The sequence below is a fragment of the Lissotriton helveticus genome, chromosome 2_1, assembly GCF_964261635.1.
Source record: "Lissotriton helveticus chromosome 2_1, aLisHel1.1, whole genome shotgun sequence".
Classification (NCBI taxonomy): Eukaryota; Metazoa; Chordata; class Amphibia; order Caudata; family Salamandridae; genus Lissotriton; species Lissotriton helveticus.
In genome coordinates this window covers 1138430046-1138454831 of record NC_136059.1, presented here as the reverse complement: position 1 = coordinate 1138454831, position 24786 = coordinate 1138430046, and the positions used below count along the sequence as shown (strand labels likewise).

Here is a 24786-nt window from a genome sequence, read left to right as displayed (position 1 = left end):
TTTTAAAGGGAAAAATTATGCTTTTTCAGAAAAGGTTTTTCTTCTGGGAAATTGAGTTTGATTGCTTAAAATGGAAAGGGATTTTGATAGAAAAAAATATGTATTTTCAAAATGATGACAAAATATTGCAATTCTAAAACACATTTAAAGTTGTTAGCTGAATGATAATTCAATTTGAGTTTGGAGACTTACTGCTGTGGTAATACCCTTTGTGGCACACATGTGATGATTTGAATTGTACTTGATTACAAGCATGTAATATTGATAAACGTTTTCCTAGTATTCAGCTGATAACTTCACCTGGAATTTTTGGGTGGTTACTACTGATAATTGTGCTTAGGGTTGTCATAGTGTAATGTTAATACATCTCATCAGCATTTGACAGTGATAAAATATGCTAGTGGCTCAGCAGGACTTTCCTTGAGCAGAATTAGCTCTCACTACAGAAAAGGTTGGAGACCCCTGATTTAGCATCATAGTAAGCTCCCGAGATGTGAACCACTAATTTACAACTTACATGTACAGATGTTCACACTTAGTAAAAGGGCTTCCTAATAGTTTTTTTCTTCTTTAATTAAAAGCGTGTTGATGATAGGTGTTTTAAAACATATCTAAACAGCACTTCTGAGCTTGCAAGTGCCTCCTTTTCATGCCTCGCCATCATCCTGCTGTAACAAATTCTCAGCATGGAAAAATCTGCTCGGGCTGCAGGCGCACACAAATAAACGGCCTTTGGAAAAAGGAAAAAAAAAGTCTCAATGAAATCTTTCATTAATTTCCCGCTCTGTGATCCCTTTCCAAGTTGAACATTTTCAGATCGCTACTAGGTTTGCGTAGCCGAAAGCAGAACCACAGTTTGTTCACAGACTGCAGTTTTTTTTACCCCCATTCCAATTCTGCAAAACTTTGAACCCCGGCCAGCTTTGACACGCCGCCTCCTCTTCAGTTAATAACTATCAAGTCCCCCCCTTGTCTCCTGTCTACTTTTCTTCGAGGCAATTGCGAACTCAGCACCCCCAGATAATCACAGACATCCGCGAGATAAAAGCGGTGGCATTAGTGTAATTGTCTGCCTGCCTCCCTTGCGCCTGATCTCCTCTCCCCTTCAGTTTTGACTGCCTCTGTGACACCTGTTTTTGTCTCCTCTGATCCCGCGACAGCTTTTCCGCTGACAAGGTTTTTGCCTGACAGAATCGCTGCCAGACACGGAGAACATGATAAAAAATTAAGAACTGCTTGTCAGGAGTTTCAGACAGTGCCCGTGAGGAGTGAAGAGCCGAGCCTAACAGAGGACGGCGATTGAGGGGGCAGCGGAAGGAATAATCCAAGGTGGATACAACAGCGGGCATCTGTGGGCCCCGCCAGCGCAAGCCACGTCAGTCCCAGGGAGTATCCGGGAAGAGGTAAATGAGGGCGACGGACCAAGAAAACCAGAGTCACAGGGAAGAATGGAGCCCGGACAAATGAGATATTGAACATTGGTTGCTCCTCAGTTGTGCCTGTGTGGAAAACTGATCAGCGACTGACAGAAGACTAATGTACAATTTGCATGAAGAGTGCAGCAGTACTCCTTTACACATTAATAAGAGATAAACCAATCAAGTGTTTGGGTTACAAAATCAGTTGGCGCTTTTCCAGTGAATTAGCTATTTACTTGTTCTTGATAGTTTAAGTTTATTTTTAAATTTTCAGAGATATGTAGTGATGTATTTTGTGAATGCCTGAATTGTGTGTTTTATGGAAATTCTATTTTTCCAAAATAAACAAACTGACTGACTGAGGGTAGCTCGTCGATCAAATGAGGTCACTGCTTTTTAAGCCTGGGTTGCTGCGCGGGCTCACCTCAGGCTACCTTTGCCTGAGTACATGTGAAAAGTGTTGTAGAAAAGCAATTCTAACACATTTCATTAGATATCAGTAATGCATACCTTTTTGGGAACGCATTTCATTGGGGCAGCCTGAGTGCTCATCAATAGGGTTTAATGGTCCTGGCTCTGATTGTAATTATGCCTTAACTCAACTGTAGCCTGGCCGATCAGGGGTAAAACCCAGAAACCGGCCCCAGGAAGCCTCTGTGGAGGACCTGGCTTGGTAGTTTGGGCTGGACTGTTCCCATGAGGCGCAGGGTCAAGACTGATTTGGCAATGGCTGGGTCTGAACTGGGGTGGCATGGTGAGCAAAAGAACAATGGATTTAACCCTGATCTGTGAGTGGGGTGTTTGATTTGTTCCGCATTCCGCTCATCAATTGTGTGTCGTTTGCTTTCTAGCCCTAAGTGTGCCAGGTATGCCCAGGCATGGGTCCTGGGCTCGCAGTGCCACTGGATTCAAGCTAGCCTGGCTGATGAGAGGTGATATCATAAAACCAGTGCCACAATGCTTGTTTCTGATCCAAGGAGGACCTGGCTAGGTAGTTCAGGCTGGACTGTTCCCATGAGGAGCAGGGTCAAGACTCATTTGCACATGGCTGTGTCTAAACTGTGGTGGTGTGGTGAGCAAAAGAACAATGGATTTAACCCAGATCGGTGACGGGGTGGTGAATGTTTGATTTGTTCCACAGTCCATCCATCAGTTGTGCGTCTTTTGACCTCAAATCAGAAGATCCAAGATGGAAGCAAATGGCTTTCACTGTTAACATACTCTGGGGAAGAGTGGCCAAATTCTGTGTGAGACTTTCCTAAAGTGAAATAAAGCTGGCACAGACAGATAAGTTCAGTCAAAATGATTTCTAGCTGTTAATACCTTGCATTAAAGCACAAACACTGCACATTCAGTAGTCTGAGCAGCAACCTGGAAGTGTCTTTCACCACTTGCATCATTTGGATTTTTTAGTTTCCAATACCAGGAGTCAGAATAATACAAATGCTGATTATTTGCATCAAAGTCCAGTCTTGGATCCAGTTAAAGAGCAGGAAATTAACTTAGCGAAGAAGTGTTTTTTGATCAGTCAACGCCAGGGGCTGACGTTCAGGGCAACCAGGCAGTGCCCTAAGGGCCGGTCTGACAGAACAGTGTTTGGGCGGTGTTTTTGGTAGTGTGTAGGCCTGTTTTATGGTCTGGTGTGTCGGTTTTCATTAGTGTTGAATTCTCTAATAGTACAACATATTTAATTTTGTTACCAGGTCTCTTTTCTATCCCAGTCTTATCCTGGTCAATGTTGCCAGACAGCAACACCAAATTGCAACCCAACTCAATCACAACAGACTACATATTAGAGAACAAAAGATTTTAATCTTGGGTTCACACATTTATGCCATTAAGCCCACATTCATCATTTTGTAGACCAATAGCTGAGGTCTTCACATTTGATGTGTCACTCAGCAAATAATGGGTACCTCAACATGCTCCACCGAGGCGGCCACTACCAAGACCTGCCAGTGAACTCATCACAGAACACTGAATCAGAAACGTGACAGTCAGGCCCATGTAGTCCCATGACAACTGAACAGCAGAGGCCCTGAATGGTCTGCATCATCAATCCTTTGGCCCCTCCCTTGTTCTCCCTTGTTCCTGCACCAGGCCTTTTAATGCTTGCTTTTTGCAGCTGTAATGTTGGGTGTGGAAACCAAAGTGCAAAGTCTGGTACTCATAGTTCACCAAGTTGAAAAATCTTGTGCAGAGCAAATTGTATACTCAGCTTTCCATTTCCTTGACTACTAAAGAATCGGGGCTGCTTGCATACTATTTTTGTCAGAACTCCTAACAATTTAATTTTCTCTCTTGGACCTCTTCTAACATTTTGTTAACGTGACCACTTTTCTACAAGGAGGCATCTTCTGCTGAAAAATAGTAATTCTTTGTCAATGTGCATGCTTAGGAGTGATCTGAATGCCTCTGCCAAATTCCTAGTTGCCTCAATTCCCTGTTAGCTATGTAGTTAGTATCTCCTCGTGGGGCATGATTCTTGCATCATTCCATCCCCCCGTCAATCAATCTGATCTGGCCACAATAGTACAGATGAGATCTAGAGGAGTCATTTCCGCCACAAAACTACCCCAGTGTGAGAAAGAGGCACACACTGACATTACCCAATAAGCATGTAAGCAAGTAAGAAGCAACGGAAGAAAGCCCGTGTCTTCAGAAGGAGGACTTGCGAGAGCCGGCGATTACCCTCGCTCTATGCTCTGCTCAACCTCATGAACCACAGTTAATTACCATGCTCCTACAAACGATTAGGCTGCCAGAGCAATGGTTTGCTAGCTATAAAAAAAATTATGATGAAATAAAATGATAAAGCGGTTAGGAGATCAAAGTACGTTTTGTGCAGTGGTACAAGCGAGGGAAAAAACAATATGTTGGCAATTTACAACTCTGGAATCACTTAATATAAACCATTTTCACAGAAATCGCATGTTCTCATTTTATTGCAGATGTGCAATAATGTACTGCAAAGAAGCATTCTGTAACATACTACAGCTACAAACCCCATTTGCTTCTAAGTGTTAGTGTTACCATACCAATGTCACAGAAAAAGGAGTTTTTAATTGAGAACCTTTTGGGGAGCAAGGCTGTATGGACCATTGCTTCCGTATGGCAAGGTGATGCACTGCAACGGTGGGCATGTAGTAACAGTGCCAAATTACAGCACACTTGCCCAAAATGCTCTTTTTCTCCAGTGTATGGTGAGTGCTCAAGCTAACTCACACAAAGTACTCCTCTAATACATCAATCATATTACACAACTATTGTATAGATGGATCCTGATCCAACAGTGATGGGAAGTCCCTATGTGAAGCTACAGGATTGTGTGTCACTAAGAAGTTGGGAAGCAAACAAGTCATTTTGTTTTATATACCCTCACACACCCTAGTGGTGTCATGCTTCATCATCGGGTCACCCTTAACGCCTAAAAGTCAGGGTGGGCTCAACCATATTTCAGGGAGCTCTTAGAGAAGTTTCTGGCCAGGGGGAATAAAGATAAAAAATCCGCAGACAGATACCAGTTTCCCTTTATTCTTGGATCTGTCAGGGATATTATGGTCCTAAGACCCTAGTGCCAACATGTTTCAGTCTGCTTAAGCCCCTAAAGGGTGCTGGACATTCCTCTTTTTTTTTTTAAATTTTTTTTTATTGAGATGGATCGGAATATAAAAAGAGAATATACACAATTACAAATATCAGCTGGATAAAACGTGATTACATCCGACATTAGAATTAAAATTCTGCAGCAATATATATACGTGTAAACATCTTCCACTATTTCCGGTTCTTAGCAAACACCCAAAAAGCTTAACCACGAGTTTGCCTTATAAAAAGAGTTTACATTAGAAAACAGCAGAGGTGGCTCAATGTCCAATCAAATTGTTCATCTCCTTTTCCTCCAGTTGCTAAGAGGAGCCCAGATCCTGTTACCGTAGTCTTTCCTCTTTTTGCCTTTAAAGCTATACAAACATTCCTCGATGTTATGAGTCCCAAGCAATCTCGTGAGCCACATCTGAAAAGTGGGAGCTGTCGGGTCTTTCCAAGCCGCCGCAATTAAAATTCTAAAAACAGCGACACACAGAAAGATAAAAGCTTCGGCTTCATTACCTATTACAAGGTTTTCGTCCCTGCCAATCAAAACAGTAGTAGGGGATAGAGGAATTTGACGCTCTAGCAGCCCCGATAAAAACGTTTCCATTTCTGATAAAACTGGCTTAAGATTCTGACAAGAATAAAACATATGTAGTAGATCCGCCGGGCCCTGATTGCACCTTGGACATCCATCAGTGTCTCTTTTGCCCCATTGAAACAACTTAGCGGGGGTATAGTAAAGGTTGAACATCATCTTATAGTGTTGCGCTTTTAAGTTGGTTGCTCTTAATACTTTTCTATTCAATGCCAGAGCATAATCTAAGTCTATATCTGGGTCCCCAATTCTTTGAGCCCAGGCAGTTTCTACTTGACCGATGTCCGCTCCCAAGCATTCTAAAAGATACCCATACCCAATTTTGATCTTCTTGCCCCCATTCATTATGTACTTCACAATCGGATTTAACTCCTGGATAAGAATCCTAGGTCTTAGTGAATTCAATGTTTGCTCCAATTGTTTATATAAAAACCAGTGGTTCGTAGGAATACCAAATTTGTGTTGTAACACTTCAAAGCCTAAAAGATCCTCTTTACACATAACATCCCCCAAACATCTGATGCCCAGACTCTTCCATATGCCACTATTTCTGTTCTGACCGAGATGCATAAATGGGGTTGAGTTCCAGATATCAATTATAGTGTTGATCTTAGGGATCTTAAGGAATTTCAGTATCGCCTTCCATGTGCCCCAGGCGCTTAACATCACTTTGCTTTTACTTCTTTTAAAATACAAAACATTAATTTCCCGTGTTAGGATCCCCCTAGCCCTTTCACCAATTAATAATTCGTAAATTGTGGGGATTCTATGGGAACCAGGCGGCCTCTCAGGAACATCATAACACAATAAATGATTCATATGTAGTATTAAACAGACCCAATGATACAGCCTTAAATTCGGTGCAGATAATCCTCCTCCCTCTAATGGTGTAGAGAGTCGGGCTAGTGACCTCCGTATTTTACCATATTGCCATAAAAATTGCGAAAACACTGCTTCCATTTTCTTCATCAGACCTTCATCAACTAATAGCGGTATAGCACGAAATAGATACAGCAATTTTGGAAACATTGACATTTTCAGAACATTCACCCTTCCGATCAGAGACAGATGTAATACATCGATTCTTCTCAGCTCTTTATCTATTGATGTGAGTAAGGGCACATAATTCTCCTGGACAATTTTACCTACATTTGCATTTATTTTTACTCCTAAATAGACCGCAGAGTCCACATACCTTTGATCCCTTTTGCAAATGTTATTTGTGCAGATTATTATCGTTTTTTCCGTGTTAAGCTTATACCCGGAATACTTCCCAAACTCCTGAGCCAACTGGTTTAATTCCTGTATAGCCGTATGTGGATTGGTGGTGACAATTGCCAGGTCATCCGCATACGCCAATAGCTTGGTGGTATGCCCGTGGGAAATAACAGGAGATATTTTATCAGATGCGAGAATCTTCCTAATTAACGGATCTATATAGAGTGAAAAAAGTATGGGAGAGCAAGGGCATCCTTGACGGGTGCCTCTTCTAATCACCACCTCGTCCGATTGGAGTCCCATTGTAGTGATCCTGGCTACGGGATCCTTATACATAGCTTTAATTGCTTTCCTGCATTTCTCCCCAAAGCCCCTTCTGACCAGTACTTCCCACATAAAATCCCAGACCACACGGTCGAAAGCCTTCTCGGCATCTAGAAGGATCATGGCCATATCCCCGCCCCCAGCAGCCATAGCAAGGTGCTGGACATTCCTCAGTGCGATGACGCAGTACCCCCTGGAATAGACAATAGTGAGGGAATTACCCTATACTATTTACAATAAGGACAGATAGCTGCTCCTTTTTCTATCAGCAGAGTATTATTGTTTGTGGTTACTCCATCCCGTTGTGGGAGAGGCTGTGCTCCACGAGGGACTCATTGTGAAAGGGGTAGGCCTGTAGTCACACTGCCTCCAAGGGTCCTGCCCCGTAGTCAAACCTATTAGGTGTGGGTCCCAAGGCTCTTCGCTGTTGAGCTGAGTGCTCAAGCTGTCAAAATTCTATTTTACTTACAGCACTGAAAACAAATCTCCCCAATGCCGACTTTCCATTGCTAACAGCACTATAAAGCAGAAATACTAGATTATCATAATTGCAGTATTATTTTCAATAGCGGCTTATGGAAATTAATTTCGCCTTTCTACCGACTTTCTTTCACTCCCTGCCCCCCCCCCCCCCTGCCCTCCCCCGCTCCCAGGCATCTCTCAAGCAACTTTACACATCATCATGGAGCAATGACTGCTCATGCATTTGGACGGGGCATTAAGTCCCAGTCATGAGATGCAGCCAGGTTTATGGCAGGTCATTAAATTGCCTGCTAGGGATCAGTGTCTTCCTACTTCATAACCCGCCTTTAAATTAATGACGGGCAAGTCAGTTTCTATTTCCCGTTTGGACTTTGATTTTTTATTTCTGACAAGAATTCGTTTTTTAGCAGAACAGATGATTTGGTTAAAATGCGCTGCCATGCCTGGGTCAGGGGGGGATTCTCCCCTGATCCCCAGGGTCAGGAGGAAACAGAAGATGGGGGCTGTACACCAGTACGGGGCAAGTCTCAAGCAGGTGGGTCCTGTTTCTAAGGTTGCACTAGGGCCAAACTGGAACAAAAATAATTTTGCACTTGTGCAAGAAAGAATAGAGCACGCAGGTATTAATGATGGCTCTTATTAGCATTGCAAAACATTTTGTTTGCCGGAGAGTAATGGAGCAAAATGATTTAACACTTAACTTGCCACTTGCTTATAAAGTAATGGAGCAAACTAATGCTGATTTTAACGTATTTCCATCTTTCTTAGTCCTCATGTAAGAAAGCTAATAATTGGTCCCAAGCTAAATCTGCTTGTTTCTTCCTAATTACGCAAACAGCAACACGGATGCAAAATAATCTCATTTAATTTTTAGTTCTGTGCTAGAGACAGCTTTAGAGTCTCTTTGCCTCACATTTCCCCTCCAAAATGACACTAAAACAAAATACATATATACATTCAATGCTTTCCAGTAAGCCCCTTCAACCACTGATATGTTCAAGTGCTTTTCAGATTTTGCTACCACCCACTGACGCATACACCATGGGGCAATGTGCCAGCCCACTTCATCCCTTGGGATTCTTCCAATGTGAGTAATGCTTGTTCGCACTGGTGCAACCCTCGATTAGCAAGGCCCTTAGAGGTAGAAACTTTGTTTAGCTGTTAAAAACGGTGTTTTAAGACATTGCGGGGCAGAACGCTCCTCGGACGTACTTGATAGTGACTAGAGCAGTGAGTACGGAAAACAGCCCTCTCCCTGGCAGCAGAGGAGGGGGTAAAACTGAGACAAATGCATACAACCTGTGTTGTGACAGAAGCATTCTGCATCCCTTTTGAAAGCGTGCTTCCCCTGCCTTATGCTGATCTCTATGCAAGTCACTTAAAATTACTGCATCATTTCTAAATCTCTACCTCAGTAAACATGACAATCTTGCATTCCCAATAAGGGTCTCCCTGTTTACGTTGATTAAGACCCTAGAGCTTGGCTCTGAGGTCAAGGGGGGCATGGATATGCCCTCTCTTCCTAGGTGGTGGTAGACAGGCAGTGGTGGCAGCAATCCATCTATATTCAGGGTATCCCTGTATCCTAAGAAGGGTGGGCTACTAACCCCCTTCCTGATCAAGTCTATGCAGTCTGCCATGCCTGTAATCCTGTTGCCTTTGTCTGACGTGTGTTTGAGAGACCGTGGGTGTATGGGGAAGGCTGGTGAGTTGAGCCAGTGTGTGTAATGTGAGCTGTTCTACTGGGCATTCCAGCTCATGTATGCCCCTCCCTATCCCTTGGAGAAGCCTGGTGGGCTGGGGGTAAACACTCGTTCTTATCTGTGTTTAGCTGCACTAAGTCTGCTAGGAGGGACCCTTTCTTTTGGATGATGGTCAGCCCTTCCCCATCCCCCCTCCCCTGGTCTGGAGTTAACATTCCTCTATGCGGAATAACCCAAGCAGGTATGAGGGAGGACAGTAGGCCATCCTTTGCATGCTTTGGGCACGCAGTGAACATGCCACAATTGTGCCTTGCAATTGGAGGGGCATACATGATTCAAAATTAGCAGACCCTCTCATTGGCTCAGCCTATCAATTAGAAGTGCAAAATGTCTGGCCTTAGCAGTCAGTGGTTCTTCATGACTGGTCTACAAATCTGAATCATTCATGGCAGTGGCGTGAAACAGGCCCCTGCAGTGCGAAGGGGCCCCTTCAGCACAGTACTCTGGTCGAGAGCTCCTGGTTGCTTAAGATAAAGAAGCTTTCAGCCATCAGCTGAGACAGAGGGAGATAGGGAAGCTTGACCCAGTCCTTGAAGGAGAGATCACTTTGCCCAGACCTCTCCCCTATGCTGTGGGAGCCTGTGTGGGACTTACAATCTGTAGTTTGTGAAGGCTGTCCGGTGGCACAGGCCCACACCTTTCTTTTTTGCGATATCTGGGAGTATCAGAGTGTTCTGGCACTCTGACCAGCCACTACCGTCCCACAGCTACCCAGTGGCTCCTGGACAAGTGGAACTTCAGTAAACTGTGCTAAGACATCAGGCACTTGTGATCAGATCTCGGACCTCACTTGAGAGGTCTACTCGCTTCTTTGGGTGGCGAATTATGAGGCTGATCAAGAACATTTAACTTCACATCATATACTGAAACTATACCATTTCAATACAAGGATTCATAGCATGGCTCTAGCGAATGAGAGCAACCATACGCAACATGGTCTGTAATATGTAACGCTAATTGTGTGTCTACATGTTAACTGTGTTTTTATAGTGCTTAGCATCTAGTCGCTATATTACTGTTCGGGGTCAGAACTCTGGCCCTGAGGGTTGTAGAGAAATCTGTTTTTAGGTGTAGTATATTGCTCTGTGTGTATTAAAGTATTTTTCTTCAATAAAAAGTAAAGCTTTGACTGGACATTGATTTTATCCGCCGGTAGTATGATGTGCACCGCATTCTGAATGTCTAACCCCACCCCACCTCACCTCCTTTAATAAGCCTTGGACTGCTCTGTCTCGCTCCCCTGAGCGAGTCAAGTGCTAGAGAGGTGTACTTGGTGACCTAGATTTGGGTCCACTTGTACTGAGGCTCCAGGACACCAGCGGGGAACACTCCAGTTGATGCGATTGGATCACAGCAACCCTTGGTGCCCATGAAGCCTGTTCTAACAACCTGTATGCCAGTTCTACAGCAGAGGGGTCATTCACAAGGGAATTGGATGGGTGGTCTTTGTCCTGGCACAGACAGAGCAGAGACCAACAAATGTCTAAAGTGATAAATGTGGGACTCTGTATGCTGACCTAGGGGCCTAGAGAGCCACCATGTGACACAGTGAATGGTCTTTAACCCCTTCCACGCTCATGACGAGCTGGGGCTCGTCATGAAGTAGCCTCCTCGCACGCTCATGACGAGCCCAGCTCGTCATGTAAAGTGCACTTTACGGATTCTCAGCATAGCAGGGGAATATGCTGAGCATCCATGGGGCTAAGCACACCAGCATGGACTGGGGTTGCAGAGCTCACAATCTAATTCTTCTAGTGGAAAAAATAATTGCCTTGCAGTGACGTTGCAAAAACAACTATAACTGAGGTGCAGTAACCTCAGACTCCTAAGTCACAATGCCACTGCGCCTTCTGTGAAAATATCATACCATTCTGGGATGTGCCAGAACAGTGGAAGGGTGATAGCTAACTAATACATGAATATGAGGGGTACATGTCTTGCATACACTTGACCTGTTTTAACAAAGCGCTTTAATGTCTTTTAAGTGAATGGAAACCCCTCATACCAGAGGCTGGCATTAAGTAAATTCCAGACAGCAAGACCAAGGCAGCATGTAAATGGTTACTTTAGTTCGATTGTGTAAGTGGAACAGCAGCACAAGAGTACAGGCACCCGGGGAAAGGATCAAAAGGTATTGGCTCTTGCAAGAAGCACAACAACAGTGCAGATGAGGAAAAAGAAATACATGCAAGACAATGAAAACAAAGAAAACCAACAGTGAAAAGCAGGTGGCAGCTGAGTGAAAGAACACCACAGTGACCACATGCCCTCTCCTCTAGATGGAGAATCCAAGCCTATTAAATAAATATGTGCAGTGTGTACTATTATTTTAAGGCAGTGGAAAACAAAATGCAAACACTGGACCTGTGCTTATGTCTCTCCCTGGATCTTTCTTCAGCAGAAGCAACTGCCTTACCCACCATCACGTACACATCATGAAATACTTAAAATGCACAGGAGGTAATACAGTGACACACGACAAGTGAGTGGGGAGGATGTAATTTGGCACAATATTTGCAATGTTAACACAAACTGGGTAACCCTGAACTGACTTATATACAGGTCTGGGGGACAAAGTACAGAAGGCAATATAAAAAAAATGCCTGCCCGCCGCACTCGAACTGCATTTCTTCTATATTAACTTTTCCTTATGAATGAAAACGTTGAAGTCGAGTAAACCCCCTACCATATCGCACTGGTGTACAGAAATGATACGCTGGAGTAGTGCAGAAGGTGCAGGACTGCGCAGGGAAGAAGTAAGAGGACTACGTAAGATACCGATATCGTTAGAATGGGAGACTATGCTGGAAGAGTTGAAATCAGCTGATATAGAACACGCTGACTGAAGATTTTATGTAATGAGTTAAAATGTGTAGCCCATGCCTCGTTCTCATGTGTACTAAATGCGAAGTTGTATGTATACATATACACACTGCAAGACAATGTAATGGTAGCAAGGGTTCTAATAATACATTATAGCTCAGGATCTGCGATCGGGGAAGTTCGGGGTGGGGGGAGTTAATGGGGATAGTTAGAAGATGAGAAGTCTTACTATTTCATATACCGTCCAGACAAAGACATACTATGCGAATGTACAAACTGTCATTATTGGAGACTATTAAGCGTAATACTGTAACAATGCTGCATCAAAAAATGTTTTCGGAATGCTGTTGTAAGTACCGGAAACAAGTAGAAACTCACGTGATAGATTGATATATGTCATATGGAAAAAAACCGAATAAAATGTGTTTTAAAAAATTTAATGAAAAAGTTAATATAGAAGAGAAATAGTATGAGTGGGGGTTCTTTTTTGTTTTATGCTATCTTTGCAAAGTCCATACATGTTGGGGACACTACACGGAACGGTTATAAAACAGCTCCCTTAAAGAAAACGGTTTTCCATTTTGTTTTAATATCCATTTTGTATTAATTTGAATTCCTATTGTCTTGCCAAAACTGTGAAAGTTTTTCCCCATTCTTAGATGCCCAAACAACTAAAGATACTAAGGAGTAATGTTTACAGGTACTTACTTATGCGCAAAAAGCTATTAAGAGTTGTAAAAAATTTACTTTGTGTCAACTAAGTTCTAAATATGGTTTAAAAAGAAGGGTATATAATACGACCTTGGAGTAAACTTTTATTATGAATAGTTTTACTAAGGATAGTGCTATCAATAATTTATTTTTATTTTTTTATATTAGTTTCCATCGGTTTTTGTGCTCTTATGATTCATTATAATCTACAATAAACGTATTCTGATGTGTCAGAAATAGGATGCTGTGTTTAGCCCAGCATCTGATTTTCAAATGTTGAACACGATACATGTCTATCGTTTAAACTAATTGCATGGTGCCATTTCTGGACCTTATATTTTTAAAACACTAGAGTTTTCTGTCCCATAGAACTTGTTGGGACATATGAAAGCTCAGGATTTCAGTGTTTCTAGTCTAGTCTAGACTACTGCTGGTGGTGGTATGTTATCACTGCTACAGTGGGGGCTCTGGTCACATAGGAAGTAGTACTTAATTCAATGACTGTATGTCATTTTTAAGCTTGGATAGTGGTATCGAGATGCTTTTGTTGCATTTAGTTTGAGTTTACACACCAATACATATCTGGTTTAATGTAAAAGGGAGCACTCTACTCTGACACTGTTGTTATACCAGAATCTTGATGTGATGATTAACTGTGGAAGTTGCAACTATGTGCCATAATCAATCCTCATTTCATTCAAAGGGAGCGTGGTCTGGTGTCTAGGTGGCTGGCCTTGAAACAAAAGACTGGGATACTGACCCTGCCAGCTGCACTTGTGATTCTGGAAAGATAGCTTTATCACAATGTGCAAATATTTTACAGCTAATCCAATCACTTCTGGTTTCTGTAAAACACACCAAATGAGATGCTGATGCTACATTAAAAATGTTCTCACTTTTGCTTAAATGCCTAATCCTGTAAACTGTAAAATCCTTGCGGCTAGGTCTGACATGTTAAAAGAAAACCCCTTGTACAACATACCTGCCTGACATATGATTGCTTCCCGGGCATACTAAAACTCAACAATTTCCCTGCCTGTCACCAGCAAGTGCCACACCAGATTGTCCCTACAAGCAGCAAAGAATATCCCTACGGAGGGAGATGTTCCTTTATTATAGCACGAAACATGCCAGCACTTGCTTGAATTACAGATAGTACACCCCTTTGATCAATGTCCCTACATCACTTGTGCATCTTAATATGTACTGCATGCTGCTACCCCTTTCACAATAACGCATCCACGTTTTGAACTATAAAATAATAAAATAATCCAATTCGTCAAACTCAATTAAAACTGATTCTAGGTTATCAACATAAGCTAGGCATTCCCTAGTGGGAAAAAGAAAAGAATTGTTTTTGTTTCAAATCAAACTCTGCCCCAGCATATTAGTTGAAATTTTAATTATTGCAGCAGGGAGTTACTATTTGCATTCAAGAAGCTGTTTCTGCGGTGCACCGTCGGGCATTTCAACGCAATTAGCTCTCAATGGCGGCCTGATTCACACTGAATGATTTCAAAAATCCAGGGCTTTGTTAGGGGAAATTAATTAGCCTCCACCTTAATGTCTTCCTTAAGATTTGGGAACGTCCTGGAGGCCAAAAACGTACGCAAACGCATTACTCTACAAGGGTACCATGTATGAGGCCAAGTGCAGCGCCCCTGCTGAACATATAAAGAGAAAGGCCATTTTGTGGTTGGAATATTGAGTATTGACATTAAGTAAAATTAAGATCTCCCTACCATACAGCTTAAGAAGGCTTCAGAAACAGGCTGTGCTGTGACTGTCAGTTTGGGGTGAGGTGCGGTGCCCTAAGGAATTTCTAGTTCTACATATTCTTCCACTAAGCAGACAAGAGTGGCTATCTTACAGACCTACATAAGTTATTGCCCAATTTTTGAAGAATATGTAGTTTTTTTAAGGTATATTCATTTTAAAGTACAAAACACTAAATTGGATATTCGCCAATCATCAAATCTTTACTCCCCAGCAGTCCATGAGCCGACCGCATTGGTAGTTAAAGATTTGTTGTATTGCTTGCTGTGCTTAAACAAGTACACCAGAAGTACAGATGCAAATAATGGCACATCCAGTCCCACGATATGCACCACTAAAAGCCACAATCCAGAAAATGAGGTAACATGGGAGGTTCACAATCCAACCAGACGCCGTCTAACAGAAGGACGTACTGGAGCGCAGGATCTTTTCACCTGATGTGCGGTCCTGGATATAGTTCATACTGATTTTCTGTTCATGAATACATTTGATAGGTGTGAGGCTATAAGACTTTCAACAAGTGCCCTCCTGTGAACGGTTTTAATATTTTCACATTAAAAAGTATGATGGTCACCCAAGCCAGTTATGGTCTAGTTGTAAGAACTTGCTATTCCCTCAGTATAATTAAGGGCACTTTCCTAGCCTAGCCCTTTGCATCACAAAGACAATGTCTCCAGCAGAGAGTCCCACTGGTGTATGCTGCTTCACAGTGCTGTTCTAGGAGGCATGCTTAGCACACATATACATTTTCCCTCAGGTCATCATTACCACAGTACACATCCATCATCACACCCTCAGGTTGCTTAGCCTAACTCCTGTGAGAGAGTTAAAACCCCCTCCTTCTGACTAAAACAGAGCTGTTGAATAGGAATAGTCGTCACGTAAAGTGCTTAGGATGATCTTTATAGTGCTTAGTATACTAGGCTATGTAAAGAGGTCCTAAACCAGCATTCAATGCCTGGTTGCTTAGAGAATCCCCAATATTCCTGAATGGGAAACGTAACTCTCTGCTGGAATATACAGAGCAACATACGCAACATAGCAGAAAAAGCGCAAGCAGCAGGAACTCACTCCTTACCGTGTGCCACCCAGCCATGCTTACACTGATCACAGGTCCGCAGGTTGATCTTCCCCGGCTGGAAACACTCACAAGTGCAATTTACCAGTGTGCAGCGGATGGCCTGGAAGAAAGGAAAAAAGGCAGCTCTTGTCACAAACCCATCCAGACAGGCAATTGTTAGTATACATTTGCATTTTACTCCCCCTTTTAGTGGGACAAAAATAGGATTAGCTTGAAAAAGTACTATTCTTGGTAACTTCCACTTCGAAGCTGCACAGTCTCCCCCATGGAGAGTGATGGAAGCCGGGTAGGGGATCTTGTCTACATCTCAAAGTTCTCTCGTTTAGAAATATATTATTCTGTAAAGATGAGATACTGGCAGGGAATTGAGGAAGGGAATGATTGGGGCATGATAAAGTGTGCCAATGATTTAACATCTCCTGCCCAAAATCTGTAAGGGATTATAAGTGCTGATATAGTTTGTGATGAACTGCGGTTGCTGAAACAGGAATCGTGTCACATGGCCAGACATAGCTGCTAGCTACCCTTAAACTTCCTCTTGCGCAACATCTTCCAAGGTGGAGAGAAACCTCCTTCCCAGCTCCTGGAGAGGGCTCCCATTTAGGGGGGGGGGGGCAGAGGGGCATGACACCGCCACAAGGAGAAAACCGGGCTCACCTCTCTTGGTGAAGGGTAGATGAGCTGACTTTCAAAATGGAGTGAGAGTGGTTATCAGCAAAGAAACAGAATAAAAAACTATTCTGGAAACAGCTATAAGAGTGGTAGGACTGCCTCAATAAAGGGGGCGGGGGCTGTTATCTTTTTCTATGCATCTATATCTGGTCCAGATTTTTCATGTCCGTACATACAGGAAAGGAGTTGAGAAAGAACTCAGGAGTGGCAAAAAAGAGAATAAAAACAGAACGAGAAGAAGCAGGGTCGCAGAAATGAGGGAGGGTACCAAACAAGGAGAAGTCAAGGTTAGAACAAAAGTACTGCGCTCCGCTGCCTTATGGCTAGGTCAGCACTCTAGAAATACCACAAACATACATCCATACATACATACATACATACACACATGTGAGAGAGAGAAAAATAGAAGTGAGTGTGTGATACAAGTGCAGAGATTAAGGAGAAAGAAGAAGAGCAGATACTTCAAGTACATTTATTTTCGCAGGGGTGCACTTATGCACAAGCAGGTGTACAGAAAAACTTCCATTTAGGTGATGAATCCTACGTCCCATATGTAATTATTGGCTAGAACTGTCACGGTCCTTTAGAATACTTCCAAAACAGATATAGATTTCTTCAGGGAAGGCCTGCGGAGTACACGTGGAAGCATAGCCAGTACTGGGATTGGCCGTTTTCAGTGCACTGGTAAAGGGAGTGTGGTGGGCACATAACCGGCCCCATGACACATGTACAAATGCCTACGCCTGCTTCAATGTTGTTCCAATCTCCTCTGTTTGACACCAGCCAGGAGTTGGCGCTAGACTGGGGGTAGTGGAAAGCAAAAGCAGAGGTCATTAGGTTTTTCCAATGCTTGTTTCTTTAGATAACTAAACACCATGACCACTTTCCAAAAAGACAGCGCGGTTACTGCATGTGTCATACGTGATCATCTCTCATAGCTGGCAGAGAGTGCAGACACCAGTCCCCACAAGGAACATGTGCTCTCTGCCATGAGAAGGGCCCCAGACTGTGCAGTAATGAGGCAAACAGATACTACACTTGATGTTAAGCGAAAGACAAAGAAGTGTTTATTTGTGACTCCAACTTGCGTTGTAAATTCCCAGATACAAACACGCAAAGTATATATATATATATATATATATATATACATATATATATATATATATATATATATGTATATATATATATATATATATATATATGTATATAAATTCACATAATTCCATTCACGTTGTTAAGTTAAGGTAGCCATTAAATCGGACACTCTAACCTTGAATGCATCCAACAGGGAAATACTCGCCTGCAGCCACATGGGGCGGATGGCTGAGGGCCTTTTGACAATTGCAGGCCCTTGTACCCAGCACCCCGAGGCTCATGGGAATTCATGCATACTAAAGCAGCAGGTGTAGGTGCCAGGCTATTCCACAGATACATCGGTAGCCTGGCCATTCCAGGCACACGTGATCTGCTTGAGAATCAAGCCTTGCGTGTCAGGAACTTTCATGCAAATAGCCACAACTAAATTGAAGATTCTTTTTTTCTTCAAAGCAACAATTTAAGCACATACAGGAAGAGCAAATGAAAGGGGCAAGTTGTAATGGAAATCAGGCGTGAATCTTATCTGTGTTGAGCTTGGAAACAGACATAATTGACTTCAATCTTGCTCAAGCTGCTAACACGAGTTGGAGTCAGCTGGGAAACAGCTGACGAGCTGGACACTAACATGTGAAATCTGTTTTAAGTAAAGGAATGTCTGCAAAATACAGCAGAGAGTATACTGGGGCTATTTGCAGCCACTGTGATACAAAGTCAGGCGACCAGATAAAGCCAGGTGACAGGCTGGCTACAAAGAGACCTTTTGAAAGCACGACTCCTGACCAGTCACTTGTGCATTTTCAGGATTACTTATCAGTAATCTTCACTGTGCAGAGTCGCCCTTCCCAGTACATATGCCCCACTCCTGGAGGGGCTTGGGCAGTATTCTTCACACAATTGGCTTGCCATGTGTAGGAGATTTGGTGGGCCCAGACTCAATGTGAGATCCAGGGGCTGACTGGGCACAGAAAAGCAAACAAAAGACTTTGGTAAGGGGTGCCAGATGAAAGGGATGCAACCTCCCTCAGAGCAAGGAATGGGATGAGAAGGTAATGAGGTGAATGGGCGAGAGCACAACCCGCTGTGGGGGAAGCAACTAAAAGCCGGTGTACATCCTCAGGGGTCCTAATACTTTGGCTACCCTGGGGTCCCCTTCATGTTTGGTGCCTTCCAGCTCATGTGCCTTACGCTGCGCCGGTCTCGAGAGGTGATGCACATGAAGTGAGGTCCAAGGTGGTGATGTCAGGTCCCTGCCTTATTGCGGGAGAAGGGATCTTTAAACGTAGTCCCCGTACTTTGTTCAATCTTTTTTCCTGAGCATTGACCTGACTTTCCAGGTCAGTGAGCTGGTGGGTAAGGCAAAGTCTGATCACAAAGGTGGAATACAACTGCACAATACCATCCTTGGGGATGATCAGGTTGTTCTCATGTTACTGCGTTCCGAGACTATCGGCCGGGAGTGGACTGTTATTCCACTCTGGGAGGCCTATGATAGTCTAGATTGCGTAATGCTTAGGGTTGGACAATATTTTTGCGTGCCCAGTGGTGCAATTCATGGATGGATCTGTTGGTACACAAGCATGGGGTAGTGTTGTCAAAGTATCAATTCAGGACGGTCTTCTTGGTGGCTCTGGAAGTGGCAGGGATCGATCCATCAAGTTATTAACTGGGCTCCTTCAGGATAGGAGCAGCAACTATGGAGTTGGCAGAATCTGAGCATAGAAACAGAGAGGATGTAGCCTTAGGGCTAGAGCGGTCAACCTCAAAGCAGGGGAATCTGGTTTGAGTCTCCGCAACGACGCTCAACATCCTGGGCAAATCACTTCATCTTCCCGTGCCTAATAAAAATGAATGTGTCCATCTGTAACGAAACTGGTGCTCGTGTAAAGCGCTCTGATACCTGATGACTCTGGTCTAGTTCGGCTATATAAAACAAAAAAAGAGAAAGAGAGAAGGTCTCTTGCTAATGACAATTGTGGCTTTTAATATACAAGACTGTGATGTTATTAAAATATTTTTTGTATTTTGTGTTGAATGCGACCCATGTGTTTACCTAAGCTGGAGTAAGCTAGTGCAAGAGTCACTGCCTTGGCTGAGGTTTAAAGTAACTCACCGATTTTGCTGTGATAATTCCCGTCAACCCATGCAAGACCCCTATATATTTGAGTTAAGCACTATCAGACACAGCCCTGCCATGTACCACTCATCAGGGGTTAGACCAACACACTTTAGTGATGGTGTTCGCATCACCACATTAAAATGCATTAGTCAAGCAAATTATAGCGTTTCACGACTTCCTGAGATTCGCTAGGAGCAAAGGTTGCACAGCATTAGCGACTGCTTTGTCACTTGTGCTGCTGATCAATTTGGATTAAATACAGACAGACAGGACTTTCAGCCGATTGAAGTAACTCTGCTCTAGAGAAGCGCGGTCCCATCACAGGCAAATTAATGATACACAAAGTTTTGTAAATACGACAAAATGTCCGAACCGGCAGACAGTGTATGCTCTCATCAGTCACACCGGACCCCTATACCTCAATGAGAAAATCTTCCACGTACCCAAAAGAAACCTCCGATCCACCAACCTCGCCCTTGCTGAAACCCCGCGCGTCCACAGAGCCAGAAAAGGAGGAAAAGCTTTCTCCTACATCGCGGCCAAGACCTGAAACGAGCTCCTGATCGACATCAGACGCGCCCCCTCCTTGAATGCATTCATGAAGGCCCTCAAGACCTGGTTCATTGACTGAACGAAACTGCTGATCTACCCCTCCCCCCAGCGCCTTGAGACCCCCACGGGTGAGTAGTGTGCTTACAATTCCCTGATTGATTGATTGATCAGTCCAGACTAGTTCCGGGGGGAGGCGCCTTGCATTTTATTGTTTTTCCGGCATGCCGCCTGCCCCATTTTGACCACTCATGGTCTATTTGGCTAGAGACACACTGACACTGGCAGAGAACAGACCACGGTAGCTTTTTTTCTTGCCATGCAGGACTGCGGCTACCGCACCAGTGGCCTCAGATGGCTCCTTTTGGTACACCATGGCCCAGGGATTCTTGTCAGAGATTTGACAGGGGTCCCATCCGACAGAGACAGTCACGCTCAACTGCAAGAATGTGGGGCAAGAACAGCGCGCATGTCTGACAGTGACTGCTGTTGTAACCAGCAAAAACATATCACCTGTATTATAAGGTAAATCACTCACAATATTATGCTAGTATCTATTGTTGACCACCTGTTTCGAATTCTCAGCCTTTGCCATACCAGCATGCCCTCAAAGCTCACCCTGTCATGGAACATTTACCCCGCACTAGTAAGTGGCAATTTGCATACCACCATGAATTCATGATCCCACACAATGCCAATTATAAGGTGGCTGTTAGCGCTTGTGCGCTGTCATCCCTGTCATTGTCATTATTTCAGTGCCTCTGAGTGTGATGCATTGTGCCCTGCAACGTTTGAGTTGTTCACTTTAACCCCTTCGACGCTCATGACGAGCTGGGCTCGTCATGCAGTAGCCTCCTGCTACGCTCATGACGAGCCCAGCTCGTCATGAATGTGCGAGGATCGCGAAATCCCAGCACAGCAGGGGAATTCCCATAGCATCCAAGAGGTTAATATTGGTTACAGTCTCAGCGTCGGCTCAACATCCTTTGATTCTGGGCAAATCACTTAACCTCTCCGGGTCTGGAAAAACACAAATGCGATGTAATATCTATTTCAGGCATTTTACAGCAGTTTCAAAGATTTTCGTAGTTTTCCGTTTCTCAAAGGTGGGTAATTTGTGATATTTATTTCTTTATATGGATATGGGTGTTCATCACAAAAGGGCGGATTTGCTATATTTGATCTGCACATCAAACCTAGTCTCTTTCCTTATACAAGAACAACACAATATATCTGTAAATGTCATCCAACTATTGAGTGCAACCTTGGTGAAAAATGCTTATCCACCTTAAGCATTAACAATAGACAATCTGCCCACCTACGGTGTTACAGAATGTCACATCCATTTACAGCAGTTTCAAAGATTTTCGTAGTTTTCCGTTTCTCAAAGGTGGGTAATTTGTGATATTTATTTCTTTATATGGATATGGGTGTCAATGCTTGGCTTTGTGAAGTGTCACACATTTGAAGGTGGAATGTCACTCATATGCACAATTAATTCATAGATATATCTGAAAACAAGGCAGACATGGGCGTGCCGTCCATGCGTCTGACGCACACACGTCAGCAGCGCACGGCCATGAAGAGGCAGTCCCCTTATTATCTGTCCCATACTATCAATAGACTGTAATTACCAGAAGTGCCATGGAACGGAGCATGCCGCGCGAGCTACAGATGCAATCGATGGGGGCCGTTTTTCTCTGTTTCCAGTTTTTTAGGTCTCGCCTGTCGATGCGCATGCGCATCGAGCAAGCGAGACTATAGGGGCTCATCGACTCTTTATCTAACTTGCAAGGAATCGTGGCGATTCCTTGCAGTGCCCGTGACTTTTAAGCTCAATGCGCATGTGCATTGAGCTTAAAAGCGCGTGCACAGCCGCCCGCATTCCTCCGACACCTTTGAAGTGAAGCTTAGCTTCACTTCAAAGGCCCGGCTTCTTCACACCCACATGCCGCTCTGCCCCGCTCCGCCCCCTCCCCTGAGTCATCCTGCCTGCCCAGACTTCTCCTCCCCCCTACTTACATCCCGCTTTCACTTGTTTTTTGTTCCGACTCGACGTTCCCCCAGCCCCCTCCCGCCACGCAAGGCCGAGAGCTTGTTTTTTAATGCCATCTTTTCTCCCCACGCTCTTTGGAGAGAATGCATTTGTGTTTTCTAATTGCTTCCCCTGACTGACGCCTTCCCGGATCATTGCAACCACAGTCACTTGCAGGTTTGCAAAACAGGCTGGGTAAACAAACAGATGACGTGGGCAGTTCAGTGCGATTGTCCAGCGAGTTGATATCGTCCGCAAGTTATTGTCCGCCCTCTGGTGCTTTGGACCACATCCTGACCCTATAGCCCTGAAAAATGATGGTACCACACAAGCCTATTGACCGCATACTGTCTGTGGTGTCTGCCCGCCCGCTCTCCACTCTATCAGGCAGCCAGCCGCACTCCTCCCACACCCCCGCTCCGCCCCCTCACTCTCTCTGCCCGCCCGCTCTCCACTCCATCAGGCAGCCAGCTTCAGGAGAGCAATCTGGAGAGCAATCTGCGGGGTGTCGCCATTTTAGCAGCACGGGCTTTCCCGATCACTGGACACTTACAAATTGGGCAGCAGCATTGAAGGCTTTGCTGCCTTACAAAACCGGCTCAGCGTGGCTGTCGCAACGCAAGTTTCCGTGTCTCCTGGAAGGCATCAAGTGCAATACTCTATTCCTCGTGGAACAGATCCAGCAGGACAGACGAGTACAAGAATAGTAGTTTGTATCAAAAGCATGACCTTCATTACCGCATGATAGCTGGGTGTTAATCAGCATGGCTAAGTCTAATTCCTTACGCACGGTGACATTTCTAATGTAGCTTCAGCGCCATCGGAAGTATAAAGCACTATATCCGTATCATACCATTATCGGCACTACAGGTCTTGTGTTGCGGATTGAGTTTCCTTTTAGAGGAAAGTTTGGTTCTGATTTGCATGTGTGCCAACTGGGGCCTCTGGTCAAGAATTGTAACTTCTGTCATTGCACAGAGCCCTAGAACTTAGGGTGGCTGATTATCTCACAAGAACATAAGAAACTTTACACGAAAAAAACACGCCCTTTTGGCAGGGCCACTGGAGCTTACTTGACTAACTATTTACAGCTGTTGGCTGGAGACTGTCATGTCTGGGTTCATTATGATATTCCGAGCGTTAAAACATACACTGCCAAACGCGCCTTCACATCCTCACCCCCTCATCCTCACACACCCTCACTCACCCTCACCCTCACTCACCCTCACTCACCCTCAACCCCTCACCCTCACTCACCCTCACTCACCCTCAACCCCTCACCCTCACTCACACTCACCCTCACTCACCCTCAACGCCTCACCCTCACTCACCCTCAACCCCTCACCCTCACTCACCCTCACTCACCCTCACCCTCACTTACCCTCAACCCTTCACCCTCAAACCCTCACTCACCCTCACCCTCACTCTCACTCACCCTCACTCACCCTCAACCCCTCAGCATCACACTCACTCACCCTCACCCTCACTCACCCTCAACCCCTCACCTACCCTCACCCTCAACCACTCACCCTCACCCACCCTCAACACCTCACTCGCCCTCACCCTCACTCACCCTCAACACCTCAACCTCAACCCCTCACCCTCACTCACCCTCACCCACCCTCACTCACCCTCACTCTCACTCACCCTCAACCCCTCACCCTCACTCACCCTCACTCTCACTCACCCTCACTCACCCTCACTCTCACTCACCCTCAACCCCTCACTCACCCTCACTCACTCACCCTCACTCACCCTCACCCACCCTCACCCTCACTCACCCTCACTCTCACTCACCCTCACCCTCACTCACCCTCAACCCCTCACCCTCACACAGTGCAATAGGTCTCGGAGCATTTGAGTTAGAGCTTTTACATTTGTTTATGGCTTTTTTTCTTTGTAATTCTTTAGCATTGCCTACAGGAAACAAAAATGCTAAAGATTTACAAAAAAAACCCATAAACAATTCTAAAAGCACTAACTCTAATGCTGCGAGACCTATTGCATTTCCAATGCTTGTCTTTTTTTGTTGTTGATGTGTCTGCAGACTCAGCAGTCACTTGCATATTGAGCTTGCAGTGTTTCATAACCATGACGTCAGGTGGCCTCTGCCCCATTCGTTCTACGAGGCCACCTGTGCTGGTGCATTTAGAGGAATTCTATGATTGGTGACACACATAAAATATGCTAAGAATTCCCATCTTACAACGCGAATCCTACAAAAACTCCACCCACGCCCACAATCCCAGATTTCTGTTGTGTTCACTTTTGATTTGGGTGCCCCTAGTAGTAAAACTGCTGCAGCTGTATTTATTACATAAAATGGGCAACGAGGCAGGATCAGCTAGAAGCTTCACGTATCTTGGAACTGTATTAATTCCACTGCCTACCATTAAGAGGCGCGTTGATTTAAGGTGAGGGAGTTTGGGCTGCAATAATTAATCCAGATCCTTCCGGAAAGAATGCTATACACAATATGTTCTATTCTATGCTATCAGCCTAGAAGACAACATACACATTACTGCAAACG

The 24786-nt window shown here is 44.3% G+C and overlaps 1 protein-coding gene across 6 annotated transcripts in view; it reads right to left on the bottom strand.

Annotated features, from left to right (window-relative positions):
* The window catches only part of BNC2 (basonuclin zinc finger protein 2), a 1233205-nt gene that overhangs the window by 191296 nt on the left and 1017123 nt on the right, over positions 1 to 24786 (bottom strand). For all 6 annotated transcript variants that reach the window (XM_078675980.1, XM_078675981.1, XM_078675978.1 and 3 more), the window contains one exon: positions 15784 to 15886. In XM_078675980.1, coding sequence (XP_078532106.1) covers positions 15784 to 15886 — 103 coding nt within the window. The remainder of the gene's footprint in view (positions 1 to 15783; positions 15887 to 24786) is intronic.